This window comes from Ramularia collo-cygni, assembly GCF_900074925.1.
Source record: "Ramularia collo-cygni strain URUG2 genome assembly, contig: RCC_scaffold10, whole genome shotgun sequence".
NCBI classification, from domain to species: domain Eukaryota; kingdom Fungi; phylum Ascomycota; class Dothideomycetes; order Mycosphaerellales; family Mycosphaerellaceae; genus Ramularia; species Ramularia collo-cygni.
In genome coordinates, this window is record NW_019716264.1 from 286,952 (window position 1) to 307,011 (window position 20,060).

The window sequence follows — 20,060 nt, forward strand, 5'->3', positions numbered from 1 at the left end:
AGGCGATTGTCTATCCTCATTCGACTCGACGTAATCGTCCGATCGATTCCTGAGAAGGATTGACGAGGGCTTCAGCGTGTGGCGCCAACTTCCCAAAATCCGCATAAGTCCTGGCGATGTCTCCGCAGAGGCATCTAGCGTCGACCCGCAAGCTGCAGCCGAGCTCAAAATGCCCATTTGATTCGTCTATACAAGGTCCCCACTTAAAGGTGGGTCAATTCGCGGTGATCTGTTCTGAGAAACAGTCAAATCGTCACATGTTCACCCGAACAGCGCCTAATTGATTGAAAACGATGCTTTATCCCCTCTTACATCCTTTGTAGAGTATGCAGCAGCGCAAGTCGGAGCATTGCTATCTCAGATGTGGTTCTGCTATGCATACAAGCTATACTCTGTTGGGTATAGTAGCCGGGTCGTGGTCTGCCAAGTCTCGAGCTTACAGCACGTRTACGATAACAGAGTGAATATTCAAGCCCTACGCTTCTACAGCGAATGAGGATCCATGGCTGCCGCCTTATTCTCAGCCATCACACTTCTGACTCCACTCTCTTTTCAAGTCTATCTATAGCGTAGCTCGGCTTGCTCTCTCTTCCCATTCAACCCTGCCCTCTTCACCCTCATGACTTAGGGTTGACAGTCAACGCACGCACGCTGTCGAGCCAAAAGCACAATGCACACCTCTGAAGTCAGGAAACGGCAAATGCGGGACGTTAATCCAGACAGCGCAGGTGCACCCATGAACTCGCCCAAAGATGGAGCCCGGACCGTGACGTACACCGAGACTCTTGAGTGGCAGCGGGACAACATACACATTCGTCGCGGCTATCGACCTGCCAAAGCAGATTACCGGGAAGTTCTCATCAGCTTAACTTTCCTCCACAACGAGACGTGCAATGTGTATTCTCATCTCCTCGGAGCCGTACTCCTGCCTCTGCTCGCGGCCGCCTTCCTGCGAATCCTCTCTGCTCCTCGTTTCGTTGGCGTATCGAGAATGGATTATCTCATGTTCGGGACATTCTTTTGTTGTGCAGAAGTTTGTCTGATCTTTAGCACTCTCTACCATTTACTCGGCTCTCACTCTCACGGCGTGGAACAGTTTTGGCTCCGGATGGATCTACTTGGCATTATCATCGCGGTAGTTGGCACTTTCGTTCCGGGCATCCGCTACGCTTTCATCTGTGACACGGGCGTTCAGAAGCTGCATTGGGCCATCGTAAGTCATCTTCGAGGTCCAGCAGGTATCCGTGGTATACTAACGCATAGATCACAGATCATCAGCTCGGGATTTGCCACCGCTGTGATGATCTGTGTACCCAAATTTAGGCGCTGGCGCACGGCAAGGACATGTGCATACCTGGCGCTTGGCGCTTCATCCTTCATCCCTATTCTACACGGAGTTCAACTGTACGGCGTTGAGTACATGATGCGATACTCCGGACTGAAATGGTACTTGCTAGAGATGGTTCCCTATGGTCTTGGGGTCACCTTGTACGCGGTATGTTGGCACACTCGCCGCAGAGCATTCCCCCAAAACACACAGAGAGACGGGAGTTCTAACCGACAAATGCAGTTCCGAGTCCCAGAGCGCTTCGTACCGGGCTACTTCGATTTTTGGGGAGCCTCACACCAGATTTTTCATGTTTCTATACTATTCGGTATGTTCATACATGTAGTAGGTCTGAACGAAGCTTTCACAGCATGTCACACCGTGGATCTTTGTAAGATCCAGGCCGCTCATCGAGCAAATTAGAAGTACAACTATGAGTAGGCTACTCTAATGCTCCGGGAAGTTTGTATTGCATAGCCTAGGGTTGGAGATTTGAAAAGATTCACTTGCATATATTCACTTACTTGATTTGTGATGAAGAAGGTTCTACCACCGAGCTAGCTGAATATAGCTAGTTAGCCATTCACTCACTTAGCTAGCCAAGCAATCGAAGCTGGTTCTCGTAACACCTAGGTAGTTTGATTATAGGATAAGGCGTTAATTACGGTCGCTTAGGGCGTTGCTAGTCACGCTAATTAACGAGTTACCCCCCGATTAGCCCTATTGCTAAGATGCGGTGATGTTCAAGCTCTRAGGATACCTAGCTAGGCTCTAACATCCATTATTGTCTCTATAATTCTGCCTTTTAGCGGCTTCTTAGTCCTAGTGTAGAACTTCCTAACAATTTGGTTCTTGGCTCTAACGACGAAGGCCACGAACCGGCGCCGCTACAGAAATATATCGAGCTAGATGTCCCGTAATATGGTCGTCTTAGAAATCAAGGGCATCCCTATTTCTTTCCTATCGATCGTTCTATTTAATGTCCATCCTATCTATTAAGGGAACAAGCTTCCGTCGAGCCTTAAACTTCACACCGACTTATTGCTTTCACATTTAATTCCCATTAACCTAAATTCGACGTGATATGCTCCTTCAAATTTCCACTATCTATAACCCCTATCGTAGTCTGGAAACCTCGTAGTGTTCGATACTAGGCACCTTCGTCTCTACGTCAGCAAATTGCATCGGGCTTATAAAAGATGGTTTCTCTATCCTTAAGTATCCGCATAGGCTTAATTAAGTGCCGGATATTAGGGTACGCCGATGCAAGTAAGATATTAGATAATATTAACCTTCTTCGCGATCCGCAGCTAGAAGAAACACTAGTAGAAGGGTGCTATAGGACGCTCTTTAAATGCTAAAGGTGGTGCTAGCCTCACACCGCTATGTTCGTAGTTTGCAACTAAGCTCAAATACGAGCCTAGGTCGCTATTACTTCTATAATACTAAAGAGTGTACATGTAGATCCTTATACACTCGTTATCGTATCTCTAGAGCACTAGCACAATGTCTCTTATACGGAAGACTTAAAAGCCAACTTAGTAACATCTCTCGCTATTCCGTTACTATTAGCGCGCCTAGAGTCCCCGAACCACGGCCCCAATTCTCTTAAGCCAAAATGTCTACCTTCTAATTAGGCGACGAACTTGTTTCTATCTAGCCAATCCCTCTAATCTCGTATCCGTAGGCTTTAGAGACTAAGTATAATAGGCTTTACAGAATCTCGAGAACCGTGCGTGTTTCTCCGATACTAGTTCCAAGTCAAAAGTCACGGATAATAAAGATGGAGTGAAATAAGGATGTGAGAACTACTAGCTTGCCGACACTCATAGCTATTAAGTGGGACATTTTCAAAGTAACCCATTATGTCGTCGATCTCGACTAAGAAAAGTAAAATCCAGCAAAGGTTTTTATAGAGAGTGTTAAAATTGATGACTTGATTACTTGCCTATCTACGAGTGAATAACAGCCCCTCGTAGCCCGAGAAGGTAGCCTCGACCGTAAAGAGTCCTCTTCGGAGTGTCTTTAACTTCTTAGTTTCGATAGCTAAGTTGCTTCGTATAACGCGGCCACCTGATCTTTATACCGYTACAACCTTAGATTCCATAGATGGACCCTTAATGTTAAGCGTGTATAGAAGGCTAAGGAAGTCCGAGTATAGTCTAGACCATAAAGGGAATAGTAGATCTTATATAAGAGCGTCTTTTCAAAGATTGCCGCTACTCCAAATACCTATATAGCTAAAGGAGTTTCCTTTTGAAAAACTTGTCCATATACAATTAGCACACGAGGTAGGGATTTATTCACTTTCTTAAACTTTCTTCCACGAAAGCTTAGCACATTCGACTATAGATGCATAAAAGCAAGGAATGTACGCCGTCTATAGCAAAACCAAAAATCATTCACCTACTACCTATTACGTAGTAGATGTGGCGGTGTAGGTGCACAAGGTCCGAAAGTAGCTTCTAGGGGCTAGTATTAGAGTCTAACTCCGAGTCCTAGATCTAGCTACTCCGTCTCCGGTTAATGTATACTATATAAGTAAAAGCGGGACGTCGGAGTTCCGAGGGCTAGGAAGGGGCATTAATCTAATAAAGACTCGGCATCGCTTAGGACATGCTATTTCTTAACCCGGAACTAAGTCTTTAAATCGCGACTCCTATACGCATCTATAATGTTTACTAAGCTAGGAGGCTTCTCTTATAGCTATAGACTAGCTTTATAAAGCTAGAAACCCGACTTCCGACATACTTAAACTAGTATAAGTTTCAGGTCTTATAGATTAGGCGTCCCGGACCTAGATCGCGATAATGCATTTTCTAAGCTTGTTATTTATTACTACGTAGTAGGTTACGAAGGATACAGACAGACTTTTTGCTATATATAGTATAGTACGTAATAGTAATAATAGAATTAAACGTAACTTACGCGATTATATACCTAATATAAAACTATTCTAATAAACGCTGCCTATACTTTACACTGCCCGATCTTAACTAGTTGTTTTTGCTCGGCTCCTCTATTAACGTATATACTAAGGTAAGATATTACATATTATACTTAAGTTACTATTAGTAGGATATAAATATTACGTCCTCGCCTTAGATATACTAGTCGCTACTACCGGTCTTATACTTATAATAGAGTTAATAGCGATAGTAGGCATAAATGTTATATTAGCTCCTCGGGTCGTCCCTTAGAGGTACGTCGATTCGGACGGCCTATAGGCCCTTCTTATTAGACTCTTATTCCGCTCTTATTAGCTAACGAATCGGTCTAGTTATAGAGTCCTAAGTAGGTCCGGGCTATAGAGTTAGTAGCGTAAGCGAGAGCTTCGTAGCTACGTCGGATGTAACTTACGTTATAGTTACTATTGTCGTCGATTATAGAAAAACGGTGCGCCTAAGAGTAAGCGTAAGAGTCTCGTCCTCCTCGACTCGAAGTAGCTATTGTCTAGCTTAGCGGTCGAAGGGTTGGATTTCCTAGGCGCGCGTAAGCGAAGTAAGGGTTAGGAAAAGACAAGCCTTATACATAATTACGAGCTGTAGTTAAGGGCGGAGGTATAGAGCCGCGATGCTTCCTATATTACCTTTTACATCTTAGTCTACGTACTAGAAACCCGAAGTCCTACTTTCCGTTTCTAGAAACTAGATTAGAAAGGTAGAAGTTCTATAATCTGACTCCTAGCTAAATCAAGTAGCTCTATTATAATCGTTGGAATAAAAAGTCCCGCCTATCCGTAGCAGTTATCGTTTTAATTATAGCATTTATAACTATATTTAGTAGGAACATTTCGTAGAGCCGGACGACAACATCTAAAAAGCAAGGTATTAACTTATTTAGTCGATTTCGGCAGCGGCTCCGTCGATCATTTAGTTGCTAAGCGTCCCTATCGGCGCCCGAAACTCCCGTGTTAGCTTCGGGCTACTACGATAGCACGGAGAGTCCTTTACTATTATAATTAGACTATTTATGTCCGCCTCTATATCCCTTCGCGACTATGTACTATACTTCGTAAACGCCCCCTAGCGGCGAGTTTAACCCCTGCTAGTATAAGGCTTAGTTTAGTATACATACTACGAACGGTTAGCCGGAAAGCAGATTCTCGGTATGTCCGTTATAGGCGCGGGAAGATCAGCGGGCTAACCCTTTTTCACTAAGTGAGTTCTATGCGTCGCCGCGTGCTATACTCGCACTAATTCCGTCTTAGCTAGACGACATGAACTAGAATAATTAGGGAGGGCCGAACTATTAGCGAACCTATACGGCTATACCTTTTCGAGTACTACGAGTTTGTTTTATTAAAGGTTAGGACATCGGAGACGAAGGAGGCGGAAGTAGTCGATAGATTTTTAAGCTACCTCTAATATAGGAACCGTGAAGACTGTTATACGCAATTATACTATACTAGAGGGCCTCCTAATCGGCTCCGGGAGTAGTACCTTCCTTTCGTAGTATACGTGTATAGCCGTCTTAAGTATCCTTAAACTAATTTTATACGCTATCTTAGCTAGGCGCCCGGCTTCCTTATTACTATACTATACCTACGTTAGGGGAGCATAGACCCCCCTAGAAACTAGTACGTAGAGCTCCGTAGTGTTCGCTTCGGTGTCGTTTTAAAAACGGGCGATGCCGTAAATCTTGTCCTTGTTAGCATCGTTCACGTCCTAATATTTGCTTAGTGATCTATATCTAACGCACTGTTAATAAAAGCAGCCTTACAAATTTAGAGATTTCGATATTATGCGGCTATATCTTACGTGTTAGCAACGTTATAAGATATCTTTACGCCTTAGCTATACTATTACGCGTAGAGATCTTATAACACACTTCTAAAGCGAAGCGAGCTTCGTCGAAGTAGGACTTGGTCGTGTTGTTTAGTTTGTCTCTAGCAGGTACATTATATAACTTTCGGTAGAGCGCTTTAACAGGCTTTTCTAGAGATCTTTTAGAGTTACCTAAGGATCGATTCTAAGAATTTACTACGGTTGTCTGGAGCTTCTCTAAGGTCGTTATATACTACGCTTATATCGTAATTCGTAATCGTAAGAAGAATTCGAATGCTATCGTAAATAAGAAATAAGCCGACAAGTCGAGTTATTTCCGGGAAGCGCGGCACAAACTTATATATAACTAAGAAGCGACGTATAGTCAAACTAGTACACTATTTTATTAACATTTAAATAAAGCAAGTGCTATAGTGTAGCAACAAAGCGCTCTTTACCTACGCGCTCCTATCTAGCTAAGCCTCGAGCCGAATACGCTATATAGTTCGCGACCGTATACTATGCTACGGAAGCGAGACCTCCTAGCCTACCTTCGTATAAAGGCTAATAATAGCATCTATAACCGGCACTTTGCCTAGTCCCGTCTAGCTTGCTTAGTAGCGGCTAGCTTCTCTCCGTAACATAGAATGTTTACACGTATCTAATAGGTAGTAAGCGATAGCGAGGCAGACTTAGAAGATAATCAGCTTTTAACTACTCTTAACGTATTAGCGGGCTGAAGTCCAAGTCTCTCTACAATAAAAACGGTCTCCCGTAAGCTTAGATACATTAACAATCGTACTATTGCTCGCTACTACTTCTCGCTCTTACGCGAGCTATAGTGCTAATCTTCGGCGTAAAAGGTAATACGATGAGTTTTACTAAGATTAGCTTCCTAGTAAGACGCAGAACGGGGTGCTAATAGCTTTTCTAGTACTCCGCGAGAAGCATAAGTTTTACTATCGCAAGTTAAAAGTCACATTAGGTTAAACTTCAATTTATACGATCGAGACATTAGGAATGTAGGGTAGCATTCGATAGCACTCTATTCACCCTCCTAATTCGGGCCGACCCGTTTAGCACTACCGTAGCCTAGCAGTATTACTTAGTTCTAAATTATGTGAAAAGCGTCGAGTCTAAGCCTTAGACATTATAAATAGTCTTCTACTATCCTCTTTAATCTAGAAAACCATATTTCGGCATGTACTCGCATTACGTTAATTGTCGTTTCGATTAACCCCTTAGTATTTTCTAACGGCGATCTATCTTTACCGATCGTAGCACCTACTCGCTTCCTTAGTTCGCGTGCGGAGATATACATGAATTTAGCTAACATTTCTCGGCTAGACTCCGTGCTATATAGTGTCCGAAAGGTAAACCACTTCCTATTCGACAAGTAGAAATTAAGACTATATAAGCCACCGCCGTAAGACAGCTTATTATAGTTAGCTAGCCTTAATACCCTAACTATCTTAGATAGCGCGACTGTAGTCTAATTAACGTTAGTCTAGAAACCTAAGCCTAGCTTTACGTTTAACGTACGCTCGTAGAGGGTAGCGGAACGAGATTAAAGTAGGTCTAAACCGGTAGCTCGGCTAGGTATGTCTAACCGGATGCCAAATCCTTAGTTCTAAGTATATCGCAAAGACGTAATGCGTGTTAAGTAGCTATAATGTGTTTTAAGCCGGTTGGGTGAACTAGGTATAACCGCGAACTACGAGATGTGCGTATAGTTATACATTTATTAACTCGGATTCTATGTATAATAGGATGCATGCCTTCGCTAAGCTAGGCCTTATATAGCGTAATAGTCGGAAGTCTCTAACTTATGCTTCTAGCCTTTAATCGAAGTTCGAATAAAGCAAGTTGATTTTAGTACCCTGCTAATTAGTAGAATGCGATGATCTTTATATAAACGATCCACGGCCAGCTAGTAGCACATTTTCCGTAGCGCTACGAGGCACCTCACTAAAAACATTGCGTCTCGAAATGTGGCAGCTATTAGATCTGCTTGCTAACAAACATGTGTCCCTATAATAGGGACAATTAGCGAGTAAGGGGCAACCGAAGCGATAAACGCCTCTTTAGAGCTCGATTACAGGGGAATAACTCGTTACTATAAGCGCTTGTTAGTTCGTAAGGCGGGACTAGACGGAGACGAAGACTCGTTAAGAGAGTATAAGAGCTAATAAATAGTGCGGGCCCTACGTGATCCTCGCTAACCTCTAAGTCTTGGAATAGCATCGTACATAGAGTATAGGGTCGAGGAGGCACAGTTATCGGATATAGGTAGTCGACGCCCAACTTTAATATCTTATTACTTCTTTAACTATTAGTTCTTAATAGCATTTATTACAGTCTAAGGACTTCCGAGGGATCTCGTCTAGCTAAAGAGTCGGAGTTTACTTAGCTCGTCTAAAGTAACAAACATTAAGAGTATATTCTAGGTTAACGGCGTAACTCTTAGCTACGTGCTACGCATTAGTCTATCTCCTTTCCCTAACGAACTAGCGTAGACGATATAGGCCTATTAGCTCGAAGTCGTATACGACTCTCTTACCCTTAGCACCGGAACTATTAAGACCTCGGCGAGGTGCGAAGCGTAGAAAATTAGCGAGCATCTATTTTAGCCCTCGTACTAGAACTTCTAATAGTTAGAGGTAGAGATCTACCGCTTATATCCTACGCCCGACAGTTTTCCGGGCGTAATAGTGTCTTCGGCCGACTACGAGGGGTTGTTACAAAATTCAGAAGCGCGATCGCAATCGGCCTAATAGAGCGGCGGACAACCTAATAAACCCCTAAGGCAACCGAGACCGCGATCTATGTCCTTACTAGATTCTACGCCGATCGCCGGTAACGGTAGTAATACCCCTACTACGTTACTAGCTATCGATCTACCCTCCGAAACACCTTCTATAATAGCCCGGACTCTAATAGTTCTATAGCGAGAAAAAAGAAAGCGTAAAGGTAGAGGAGACGGTCTTGCCGTACTAAAGTAGAGAAAATGCGCTCTAAGGCTTAAGAAAATTATAGACGGTATATTCTATATTATTAAAGGGGGTTCGGAAAGGGCCTAAAGCGGAGAATATTAGTACTATACTTAGGAAGCAGATCTCGAGGACCTACGTCCGCGAGGAGTTAAACAACTCGGAAAGCTTGCGGAATAGTATAGAGAATACTCTAAGGTATCCGGCTCGCGAGCCTATCTATCCTTATTCTTATGCGGCTGTATAGAGACAATTCGATCGCTACCTACGGTAAACGACGCCGGCGGAAAACGCATATTAGGTAGCTAGTTATTACGCTCCGAGAAATCTTAGCGATCTCGACTTCGTATCTGGTGCTTAGGGATTATTAAGCTAATTAATTTACTGTCTGCCGGAGGTGCTAGACCGGCTACGTTTAACGTCCTAGTAGCCTTCGCTACTAGTAAGTTTCTAAACTTCTCCTATAAGAGTTATTTCCTAACCCTCGGCAGCCGAAAAATAATACACGAGCAACACCTTTAGATCGTTAATAGAAGGAAACTTAACTAAGGAGGATTACGCCGAAATCACTAGAATGTTAGCGGACTAACTCTTAACAAGCTAACCGAAGGACTCTTTATATAACTAGCGCCTAATACCGTAAGAGCTAAGGATAGACCCTACTAGAGAATTGTCCTATCGGACAGGTTTGAAGTATAGGTTAGTACGGTATAAGCTTAACCTATAGGTAGCATTCGACGATTACGAGAGTACTAGTCTAATCCTAGAAGACGACACCGACTCTACGTACGGCAGTCTACTAGATGGTTCTTCTCGACCGAATAATAGCTTCGGTAGCGTAAGTCCGCGCTACGGCGAGACCTAGACGTGCCTAACTAGACGATCGTCCGGTCTCGGCGGTGCCTCGCGCAATAAGTAGCCTAACAATAGGGATATAGAAAGCTACTATCCCAGCTATAAGGATGTTACCCCGACGTCTCTCTAGGTACCTTCGTAAGGTAATAGCGATTTACTAGAATCGGAGCCCGATTCCTAGGATACTACTTTAACCGGTCTATACTCGATTCCGGATGCTTTAAGAATAGGATCGAACAGCACCTACCCGGTAGAAGAAATAGGGGCGATTCTTACGCTACTAAGCGCAGTTACCGAGTTCACCGTGCTAGAGTCCGCCCCGCTCCCGCTAGGCCCGTTAGAGAATATATTCTTTTTCGGCGATATTTTAGGCTTCGAAGATGCTTTCTCGTATATAGACCAGCAAGTAGAGCTTAATAGAATTTAGCGATAAGCATTATACCTCCTCTATTACCGCTACCGTCCCGCACTTTACTAATAAAACCTAGGCTCTAAAACATACCGTCGCTAGCTTTAAAATCCGCGACCTCCTCCTCCTACTCCGCTATAGGTAAAGCCGGATCTCTTTTAAGGAAGCTATACTACCCGTTCCTTTTCTCGAGCTTTATTAGGGCGATAACGAGGTAGAGCACTCTAGCTACACTTATAATATAAAGAAAGTCTATCTTTCGTAATCTCGCGGCGGTAATCGTAATAGGCTCCGGTTCGACTCCGAAGTAACGGAAATTAGCTAAGAAAACCTAGTATAAAGTTTTATTAGTAGATTTCCTTAGGGTTTGTAAGATATAAGTGAACCTCGACGGCTTGCCGGACGATTTCGTAGTAGGTTTCGTTCGGCTAATATTCGAGAAGCCCTTAAGACTTAGAGCTCGATTATGCCTCGGCTAGCTCTACGGCTGCTTTTTCGTAGAGGCTATACGGGATTACGTTACGCCTAATAAAATGTTTGGCGCTACGAGACATAATGTTGTTATAATAACGATAGACTTCGGTAGTAGTAGATAGAACCCGCCGTATAGGACTAACGGGTTTCCCCGCCGACACACACCTCACCTTACCTCACCTTAAATAATTCTATAGATGTACTTATTTACTCATATGCTCTTACTCCGCCCGCTAATCCTAAACACAATGCATTAAAGCCATCTCGGGCTTGGCTTTATTAATTACGACTTCTCGACGGGAAGTCTAGCTACGGACTGCCTCCTTCTAAGGCGTATAACGAGGACCGGACAACGAGGAACGCAGCTATCCGTATAGCACTTACGACCGAAGATACTATAAACGCTATAGTTCTAACGGTAATTAACGTGGTTATAAGCTGAGTAGATTAACACAACCTATTAAACAACTTAGAAAGAGCGAGACAACACGACGAACAATTTAAAGAATTAGTACGAGGACTAGTAGAGACTAGGAACTAGTCTATCGACCGAAGCAGACACTAAATAAAATCGGCCCTCCTTAATTAGATAGGTATAGAAGACTAAAGCGAAGGTACACTCGTAGGCCGCCGAACGGGCAATAACTGTAGTAATATATAGTAAGGGAGGATACTTCTACTAGCAGTTTAAGCGAGAGGACAACGAAGGGATCTTCGACTAACGTGAAATTAAATGGAATTTAATAGGACTTTAATGTAAATTAAAGGGATTTTAAACGCACGTAATAGGAACTTTTATAGGACAGCGTAATCTAGGCGCGGGTAAAGCGTATAACAGTAGGGCACTTTCGTAAATATATCTAGTAAGCCGCGTAACCCACTAAGTTCCTAGAAGGCTTTATAAAAATAATGTACTAACTAACTAACTAGCCTTCTAAGGCGCTCCTCCGAAATTTCGCGACTTCGTAACTTCCGAGCTATAAACGGAACTATAACTAGTAGCAGCAACGTATACTAACGCTCTATAGCATGTAAAATTTTATCCCTACGATCGATAAAGTATAATAACTACGTAAGGCTTTCTAGGTAGAATTTCAGCTAATTACATACGCAAAAAACTTTAGTCTACTACTTCGCGTATAGGCTTAGTTTAAATCCACTAAATGCAGCGTGAAATATGTCCCGGCGTTTAACTAAAGATTATAATCGAAACAGGCCCTCCCTTCGAGCTAAAGTCTAGAGCTATAGCGTAGCTAACTTCGAAGCATACGAAGTAAGACTTCTATTACCCGTCTTCGCAAAAGGTATAATGCTCATTTATAGTAATAGTAAGGATCTTATTCGGAGAAAAAAGGAGCAGGTATAACACCTCTATTAAGGGTGCTCCTAATGTGCGATTCCGCTATAGGCCACGCCGATAACTATATATCTATAGCGTGTACCTTAAAGATAAGTCGATATAAAAGTACCGATCGATCGTTCTTATACTACCTACCGGCTATTTAAGCATTTCATCTACTAATTACTAAGACATGTCCCCTCTATAGGGACAAATACTTATTAGTTATCGTGTCCCCTAGCGTAGGGATACTAAATTTAGCACGAGGAAAGTTTAGGGGGGCTAGAACATAGCTTAAAATCGTTAGCGATACTAGGTCATGTGATTTTCTATTAATCGAAGAGTAAACAGAACTAAAATTTCGTAGTAGCAGGTAACTTAAACGTAAGTTCGTCTCGGTTAATAAGAGACACTACTTAGAGGCCTCTTAAATTTACATTCTGTGTTTAATGTCCCTACTACCTAAGTACTATATACTAGTAGACTATTTCACGGTATTACTACCTCCTACTAGCCCCCTGTTCCTCCTTAATTAATCGGTAGTAGCTCTTAATTCTTGCTACTCTCTCCTAATCTCTTCTTCCTTTATATATATAATCGCTCTACGAAATTGCTTTTTACTACGTAAGCTCTCGAACTCTTCTTACCCCTCCCTAAACACTTTACTATTAGTATAAGTGTCCGGAACTCCTTCTCGTCTCTCGACTCCTCTAATATCGATATAGATCCTTATTACCGACTTAGCTATAGAAAATAGTAGACCGTAGATCGCTAGGAAGCTACGTCTATCTACATCTCTCGCTTTCCCTCTACACTCTAATGCCGTTATCTAATTACTATTACTATAGGTCGTTCCTCCTCCGAGAACTAACTATAGAACTCTAAACTCTTAGCTTAACCGAAAGGGATAAGCACGGGTACGAGCGCTACCTATCGGCCCCGGAGACTACTTATTCTAACTCCTTTAGAACTCCTAGGTTCGACTTTAAGTGTTAAGGCATAGCCGGTACTAGCGATAGAATCGAAGAGCAGTTAGTAGAAGATATAGAGCTAGTTGTGTTACCTAGATTCTTTATATAGCCTTTAAAGTTCTACCTAGGCTATCTATGTAGCTACTAGATACTAAAGTCCACTAGTAAGCGGGACTTGCTCTTAGAATCTCTTAAGTTAGATAGTATAGAATACGGCTATAATGTTTAGTTACGCTTAAGATAAGTGTCTAGGAACTAGTTAGGCTAAGCAAACAAACTTAGAAATTGTTCTTTGCCGTTATTATCTCTCTACGGGAATAGTGAGATTTTTCTCCCACTATAGATATATATCCTAACTAGCTAAGATTTGTAGTAGTCTCGGCGGGCCTTAGGGGCTAGAAGTTATCGACTCCTGATTTTCTACTTTATTAGACAAAGTTTAACTACTAACTATGTCTCTAAAATAGAAGTAATACGCGGCCGAGCTTAATTCTCGCTATACCTTTTAGTATTATACGTAGAACTACCCGAAGAACAAATACGGGGACTTATAGGTAGTTATCGGCGAGGGGATTAGAAGGAGATACATTAAGCGAGAGACTACGGAAAAAATGCGGAGCTAACGGAATAAATAGACATGTTCTAGATTAGACCTATAAAGCGGAGGCTAGAGGTAGCGTAGTAGAAGGGCATATATACAGCTATCGTTACGGTAGATCGATAGATAAATAAGTAATCAAGCCTATTCTACTTTAATTATTACGGCCTAGGGCATGTCGTATTAGTCTTATAAAGGCACTAGTTACTTAAAGGCATCTTTAGCGTTGTTCGGTCTTTACACGGGCTTATACAATTAATTAGAGACACTGCTTATCGATCTCGCGCATTTTTCGTCTCGATAACGTTACTACGAAAGTCCTATAAGCTAGTAGACTAGCCTACAGTATTTATGTCCTCTACTCCGCTCGTGTCTTTCTATACCTAATACCGGGCAGTTATATATTGCTCTTGCTCTATACTATAACTAGAGGCACGCCTCGATACCTATTCGTCGCTTACGTAACGCGAACATCGATCCACTTTAGGCCCTCGCTACCCTTGCGACACACATATTAACATAATTACTAAAAAAGATCCTAGAGTAATGAACATAGGTCGTAGCGTATATAATACTACGGGAACTCCTAAACCAAGACCGAAGCCTACTACGAAAAGAGGATAATCTTATCGCTCTCCCTCCTATCGGAAATAGTCGCCCCGAGACGTACTATATTACGTTACGGGTGCTACTCTATAAGCTAGGTGCTTCGAATTAACTATAATGTCTCCGACACGTAAGCGACTCCCGAGTGTTTAAGCCTAGGCTATCTAGGCTTTACTACCCCGAGGAGAGGACAGCCGGAGGTAGCCGTATACGAAGGGAGGAGTAGCGAAAGGAAGCTACGTGTAAAGATCCCTAGCGCGATGTTTGTAGCGGATTTTATGCGGGCGGTAAGGGGGATAGACAGGAAATGTGTAACCTAACAGCCGAATTACGCCGAGGAGACGGGAAGAAAGAAACTATTTAGCTAGGAGGTATCTCTTTAGTAGATGGGCGGTAGGACTACCTTCTATAAGAAACTCTTCTTCTTGTGTAAATCGATCGCCTTACGTAATTCCTCTTAACTACGAAAGCTCTTAAAGAGGCTCAGCCTGCCTATAAGATCTGGGTTTAGCTCGCTATTAGAGGAAGAGCTAATAAGAGACAATAGGAACGACTTCGGACTTATAACTACTAAAAATGGCTCTATACTAAAAACTTATAGATTTTAAGAAATTCTCTAGAGAATCCGAGCGGCTAAAGAAGGATAAAAGCCTATACGATAACGATAAGGCTTATCCGAAGGCTTATATCGAAGCCTATAAAACCCTTATCGGCTCTCTTTAAATTATAAAATACGACGTTAAGGCTCTAGTCGACGTTAGGTATAGGGATAAAGAAACGGCGCTGTTCGTTTTACTATAATATCTTCTCGATAGTCTCCTCGTTCGGATCGGGCTAGACCTTAACGTATATAGCTGAATTAATCTTCTACTAAGCTATGTAAGTTTACACGATAATAGTGGAGAACCCTCGAATAGCGGATAGCCTTAGTTAGTTAGTGCTATTAAATAAGGAGACTTTTAATCAGCTAGCCGTCTTACGCGTTAAGCTCACATGTTACATAGAGGGTTTAGTAAGACTCGGTCTTTTATAGTCGTATAGCCTATAGCTTAATACTACTAACGGTGCCGTATAATAGCAGAACTTAGATAACATAGAATCTATATACACCTTACCTCCTTCTAGCCCCTACTAGTCGAAAATTCGTTTTAGGCTTAGTAGGGCTATAGTAGTAACGATATAGTCTATAGTAAAGGACGTAAGTGTAGGGTCTTACGGAGACTACGCTAATAAAAGATCTAATGTACTTAGACTTAAGTGTATCCGTTATACTTTTTTAGGTGCTTTATTTCTGTCGGTAATACCTAAAGCAGTGTAATTTAAGAAGATAGTAGGTAGGCACCTTACTTCTCCCGCCTTTAATAAACTAGCAGATTTGGTAATTAGGAGGAATTAATGCGCATAGCTCTCCCTTACACTTATGTCCTTACTTTTTGTGCGTCTTTAGATGTACGTCTAACATAACAAGCACTATAATCTAGCTCCGCTTTCCTTTACCTATACTAGTCTTTCTCTTACTCTAATAGGAATCTGCAAAATAATAGTATATTAGAATATACTTCGAAGATAGGCTTCTTCTATTTCTAAATATATAAACGACACGCTAATTAATACTACCCGTTATCTAATTACCGACGAAAACATTAAAGGATTATTGTCTTAGCAGCTATTTAGTAGCTGCCTTCCGGGTTTCCAGATATTGCGCTATAAAAGGTCTCTATAAGGGCGACTTATTTTAAGTCCGATCCTATAACCTAGTGAAGATTCTAGAGGAGGTTACATTCGTCGATAGTTAAGACCGTAACTATAAACTTATAGGCTTCTTCGGTGTATTAGACGGTTTATTCTATAGCAACAAAAGTCTCTAAGCAGATCGATCGAGTATAGGGGTTAGTCCTAGTTCTAAATAGGGCTATACCCTCTAGTAACACCGCGTCTCTACCGCTATAGATACTAATAGTAGCCTAGTTCTCGTTCTATTATCTTTTATTATTAACTATGTAACTAGCGCCCTATCGACTAGCGATTAACCTCGTTCGGCCGTTCGTCTCGATATACTAAGTAGTACCTACCCCTAGTACACGCCTACGGTGTAGCTCGTATAATATGTACTACTCTATTAGCGTTTAGGATCGTACTACGCTACACCGACTATTAATCTAGAGACGCCTATAATTTCCCTTCTTACTATATACTCCTACGTCTTTACCCGTACTATATACAAGCTACTATATACTAACGGGCATATAGCGAATTAACGGCTCTTTAAATAGAGTTAGTCCCTAAAGGCTGTAATTATCTAGGAGAAGTATTACTAAACATATGTAGAGAGATATACTAGGGTTATAGGAATGGAGATAGATAGCTAGACGTACTCCTTATCGATTAATGCAACTAAGATATATACGAGTCGCCCTACAAGATTAGAAGTCTAGAGGACCTCGAAAGAGCGATTAATAACGGCGGCTAGTATATAAGAAAAATCGAGCTCCGGGACGGTAAGTTACTTATTACTATAGAAGACCTAGCTAATGCTAGCAGTATACGAATTACGAGAACTCAGTCCTAATAATAGTAAGTTGTTTATTACTATAGAAGATATAGCTAATAAAGGAATAGCGTATAACTAACTACTCGTCGTACGTAAGTTAGGAACCGTGGACGAATACGCCGCTAAGCTTAACTCTCGCCATACCTTTTAGTGCTATAGTTAGAACTACCTAGAAAACAAGTATAGGGACTTATAGGTAGTCGTCGGCGAGGAAATTAGAAGGAGACGCCTTAAACGAGAGACTACGGAGAAGATGCGGACCTAATGGAATAACTAGACATGTCCTAGATTAGACCTATAAAGCGGAGGCTAGAGGTAGCGTAGTAGAAGGACATGTATACAGCCACCGTAGCCGTGGATTAATGGACGAACAAGCAATCAGGCCTATTCCACTTTAGTTATTACGGCCTAGGGCATGTCGTGTCAGTCTCATAGAGGCACTGGTCATTAGAGAACGGAGCCTAACTTTTCGCGCATGACGACAAGGCAGCTATGCAAAATCGGGCCAATCACCTCTCGCATAACAAAGTCTGCTATCTGCTTCTGCGTGAGATAATTGAACGCCGATTCCGAAAAAAAACTCGCGAAACTTCATGTGGCCTCGAGTCCGCTGCCACAGCCCAAAGAGATGGGTGACGCTCCAGTACTGTCCATTTGCCGTGGCTCGGTCTCCACTGCTCTGCCCCTTTCCGCATCTCCTAGAACTTCTTACTATTTATGTACTGAGAGCCGCCGCTTCCCATTACTCTCACTTCAACACACATCGTTCTTATCGAACGCAATCTCAGAGCCAGTTGAACGCCGTACAGGCCACCACGTCCAAGGTGGGAGCTACACGTCTCAAGTATGCTACTCTAGAGCGCTTTTTTCCATTTGCAACAACCTAACTTTGTTCACAGTCCTTCCGGTATGGACGTACTCAGTATCATGGCATCCGCCGCATTTCTCGTGCAGACTATGCTATTGTCGAGGACGATTGTCCTGTTCTTCCTTCGGCATCGAGACGAGTGGCAGAATTGCATTGCAGTGTGTAGATGAGACAGAAGTCAGAGGTCCACTCTGGTCCTCAATAAATTGCTTTTGCGCGGCTTGCATGACAGCCGGATCGGCCAGACTATCGAGCGTGAGAATGCCCTCTTTCATTTCCCATCCGACACCCTGAAATTTCGAGTTAGTCGTTCATGCCATCTCCTAGACAAGTTTGCGAATGCCTGGAGCGACCTACACTAAGCACATGATCCTGCAAGTTATTGCCGATCGCCAGATTCGCGACTCTGCACGCTACGCCGGCACTTTGCGAGACGTCTGGATCGCCAATGCCAGACAGCTCGAGGATCTGAGGTGATTGGATCGCCCCACAAGACACAATGACTTCGCCTTTGGCATGTGCCGTAAAGGCCTTCCCCCCGTGCGAGAAACTGACGTCGGTGGCCGTGGTTCCCTCGAGCTCAATTCTGCTGACAGTTGCTTCGGTGAGGACATACAAATTGGGTCGCTGCGCGTTAGGTGCGAAATACGTTCGGGCCGCGTACGATCGCTTGCCTTTGTCTGGGCCTGTTCGCGCGATCGAGCCGCTGTATGGGAGAAAGCCATCRGACTTGACGTACGTGGTACACAGAGGAGAGAGAACGTACAGCGTGTGGTAGAAGCCAATGTGATCGCCAGCGTAAGGGTCCTTGGGTCTCTTGGCTATGCCAGTAACTTCGTCAAAGGCTTTGATAAAGTCCTCCTCAATGGGGAAAAAGGTATCGTTGAAGGACGTGTGGATAGGGCCTGACATGCCGTGGTTTTCGTCGACAAAGGGACACAGCGAACGGTCGAACGTGGCCGCCTCGTCAATCGGATCGAGGGTCTGGTGCTTTCGCATGTAAGGCTTCAAATTTGCACTCGACCAAGTTTCATCGCCGGTGATGATGGCCCAGTCGTCGTAGTCCTGATCGGAGCCTCGTACATCTATCACATACGACGATTGTATCAGCACACGGGGTGTTTAAGAAGGCCCGTCCGTCRCATCGGACCTACATACACATCATGAAATTTGAACCTGATTCCACGTCAGCGATGATCTCGGCGTCTCGTGCTGACCATTGATACATACCTGAGCTTCCGCCCAGCATCTTGCCCCGGGGAATGTGATGTTTGAGGTTGTTGTTGCCTTTCTGGCTCATGCTATCAGTTGGATCTACGGCCACATCAGTTCAAGCGTGAGCGCTCGGCTTTGAAGTTCATCCATCTGGCTGGCGATGTGTTTCAGTATGTACGCTCCTGATCGGCCCTCCGCCCGAATGAGTGATCGTATCGCTGCTTGATTGTCTGTCCATATGACGATGTTTCGCTGGCGTATGACGTCTGTCCTGGCAATGTCCCGTGCGATTTTTGCGATCACTGATAGTTCGTTATAGATTGWCTCGAACTACATCATTGTACTGAAGGGACTGGACAAGCCTGAAACCACATCTCGTTTGAGCACACCCGTCGTCTCCGAGCTGAAAACTGCTGCTCGATGCTCCTAGCACCAATAAATATGCCTGGTTTCGCATGTGAGATCGTGGTACGAGAAAGTGAGGAAAATTGGTATTATTGAGGATAAGAAGAGGATACTGTCCAGTGGGTAATGCCTTGGTCTACAACAGCGATCAAATCTTTGCGAGGATATATCTGTCGCCGACCATAGCCAGCAGCATAGTATTCGACCATCGGAGATTTGATCTGCGCGAAGCGAGTGACGACAGGGTCGAGGTCTATGATCGTCACGGGATAGATGTCCGACGAGTCGTTACAACAATCAATCGTTCACTTGGGGCTTGGTGAAGGCTCCGAACCATCGTCGTTATACGAAAGAAAACATGGACCGCGGACAAGCAAGATGTGAGCAAGCCGAGCGAAATGAAAGCAGCGCTATAAGATCAGTAACAGCACCTGAATCAACTTCAAGGAGCAAATCGTCAACGGGTGCAGCGTAAGTTTGGAGGGGGGGATAATTGTGGTGATCAAGAGCAGGAAGAGAAAGAGAGAGACAAGAAGATGACGAGTACATTGAAAATGGTGAGAACTGCCCGAAGGAGCGCACCAAGAGTGCGCAGCATTCAGAATGGGGTTYGCCGCTTGGACAGCAGACACTGAAGCCGGAACGCAAATGCGCGGTGCAAGACAGGTGTCAGAACATGTACCAGA

General features: G+C 43.3%; 2 protein-coding genes; one reads left to right on the forward strand and one right to left on the reverse strand.

Annotated features, from left to right (window-relative positions):
• Positions 1-670: 670 nt before the first annotated feature.
• RCC_06732 (related to membrane proteins, contain hemolysin III domain) lies at positions 671-1,750 on the forward strand (the record flags this gene model as incomplete). XM_023771993.1 has 3 exons in its annotated part: positions 671-1,213; positions 1,271-1,495; positions 1,571-1,750. The coding sequence occupies 3 exons, from the start codon at positions 671-673 to the stop codon at positions 1,748-1,750; spliced, it is 948 nt and encodes a 315-aa protein (XP_023627761.1).
• Positions 1,751-17,846: 16,096 nt separating this feature from the next.
• Positions 17,847-19,003, reverse strand: RCC_06733 (uncharacterized protein; the record flags this gene model as incomplete). XM_023771994.1 has 5 exons in its annotated part: positions 17,847-18,044; positions 18,112-18,460; positions 18,521-18,839; positions 18,913-18,930; positions 18,985-19,003. The coding sequence occupies 5 exons, from the start codon at positions 19,001-19,003 to the stop codon at positions 17,847-17,849; spliced, it is 903 nt and encodes a 300-aa protein (XP_023627762.1).
• Positions 19,004-20,060: the final 1,057 nt, after the last annotated feature.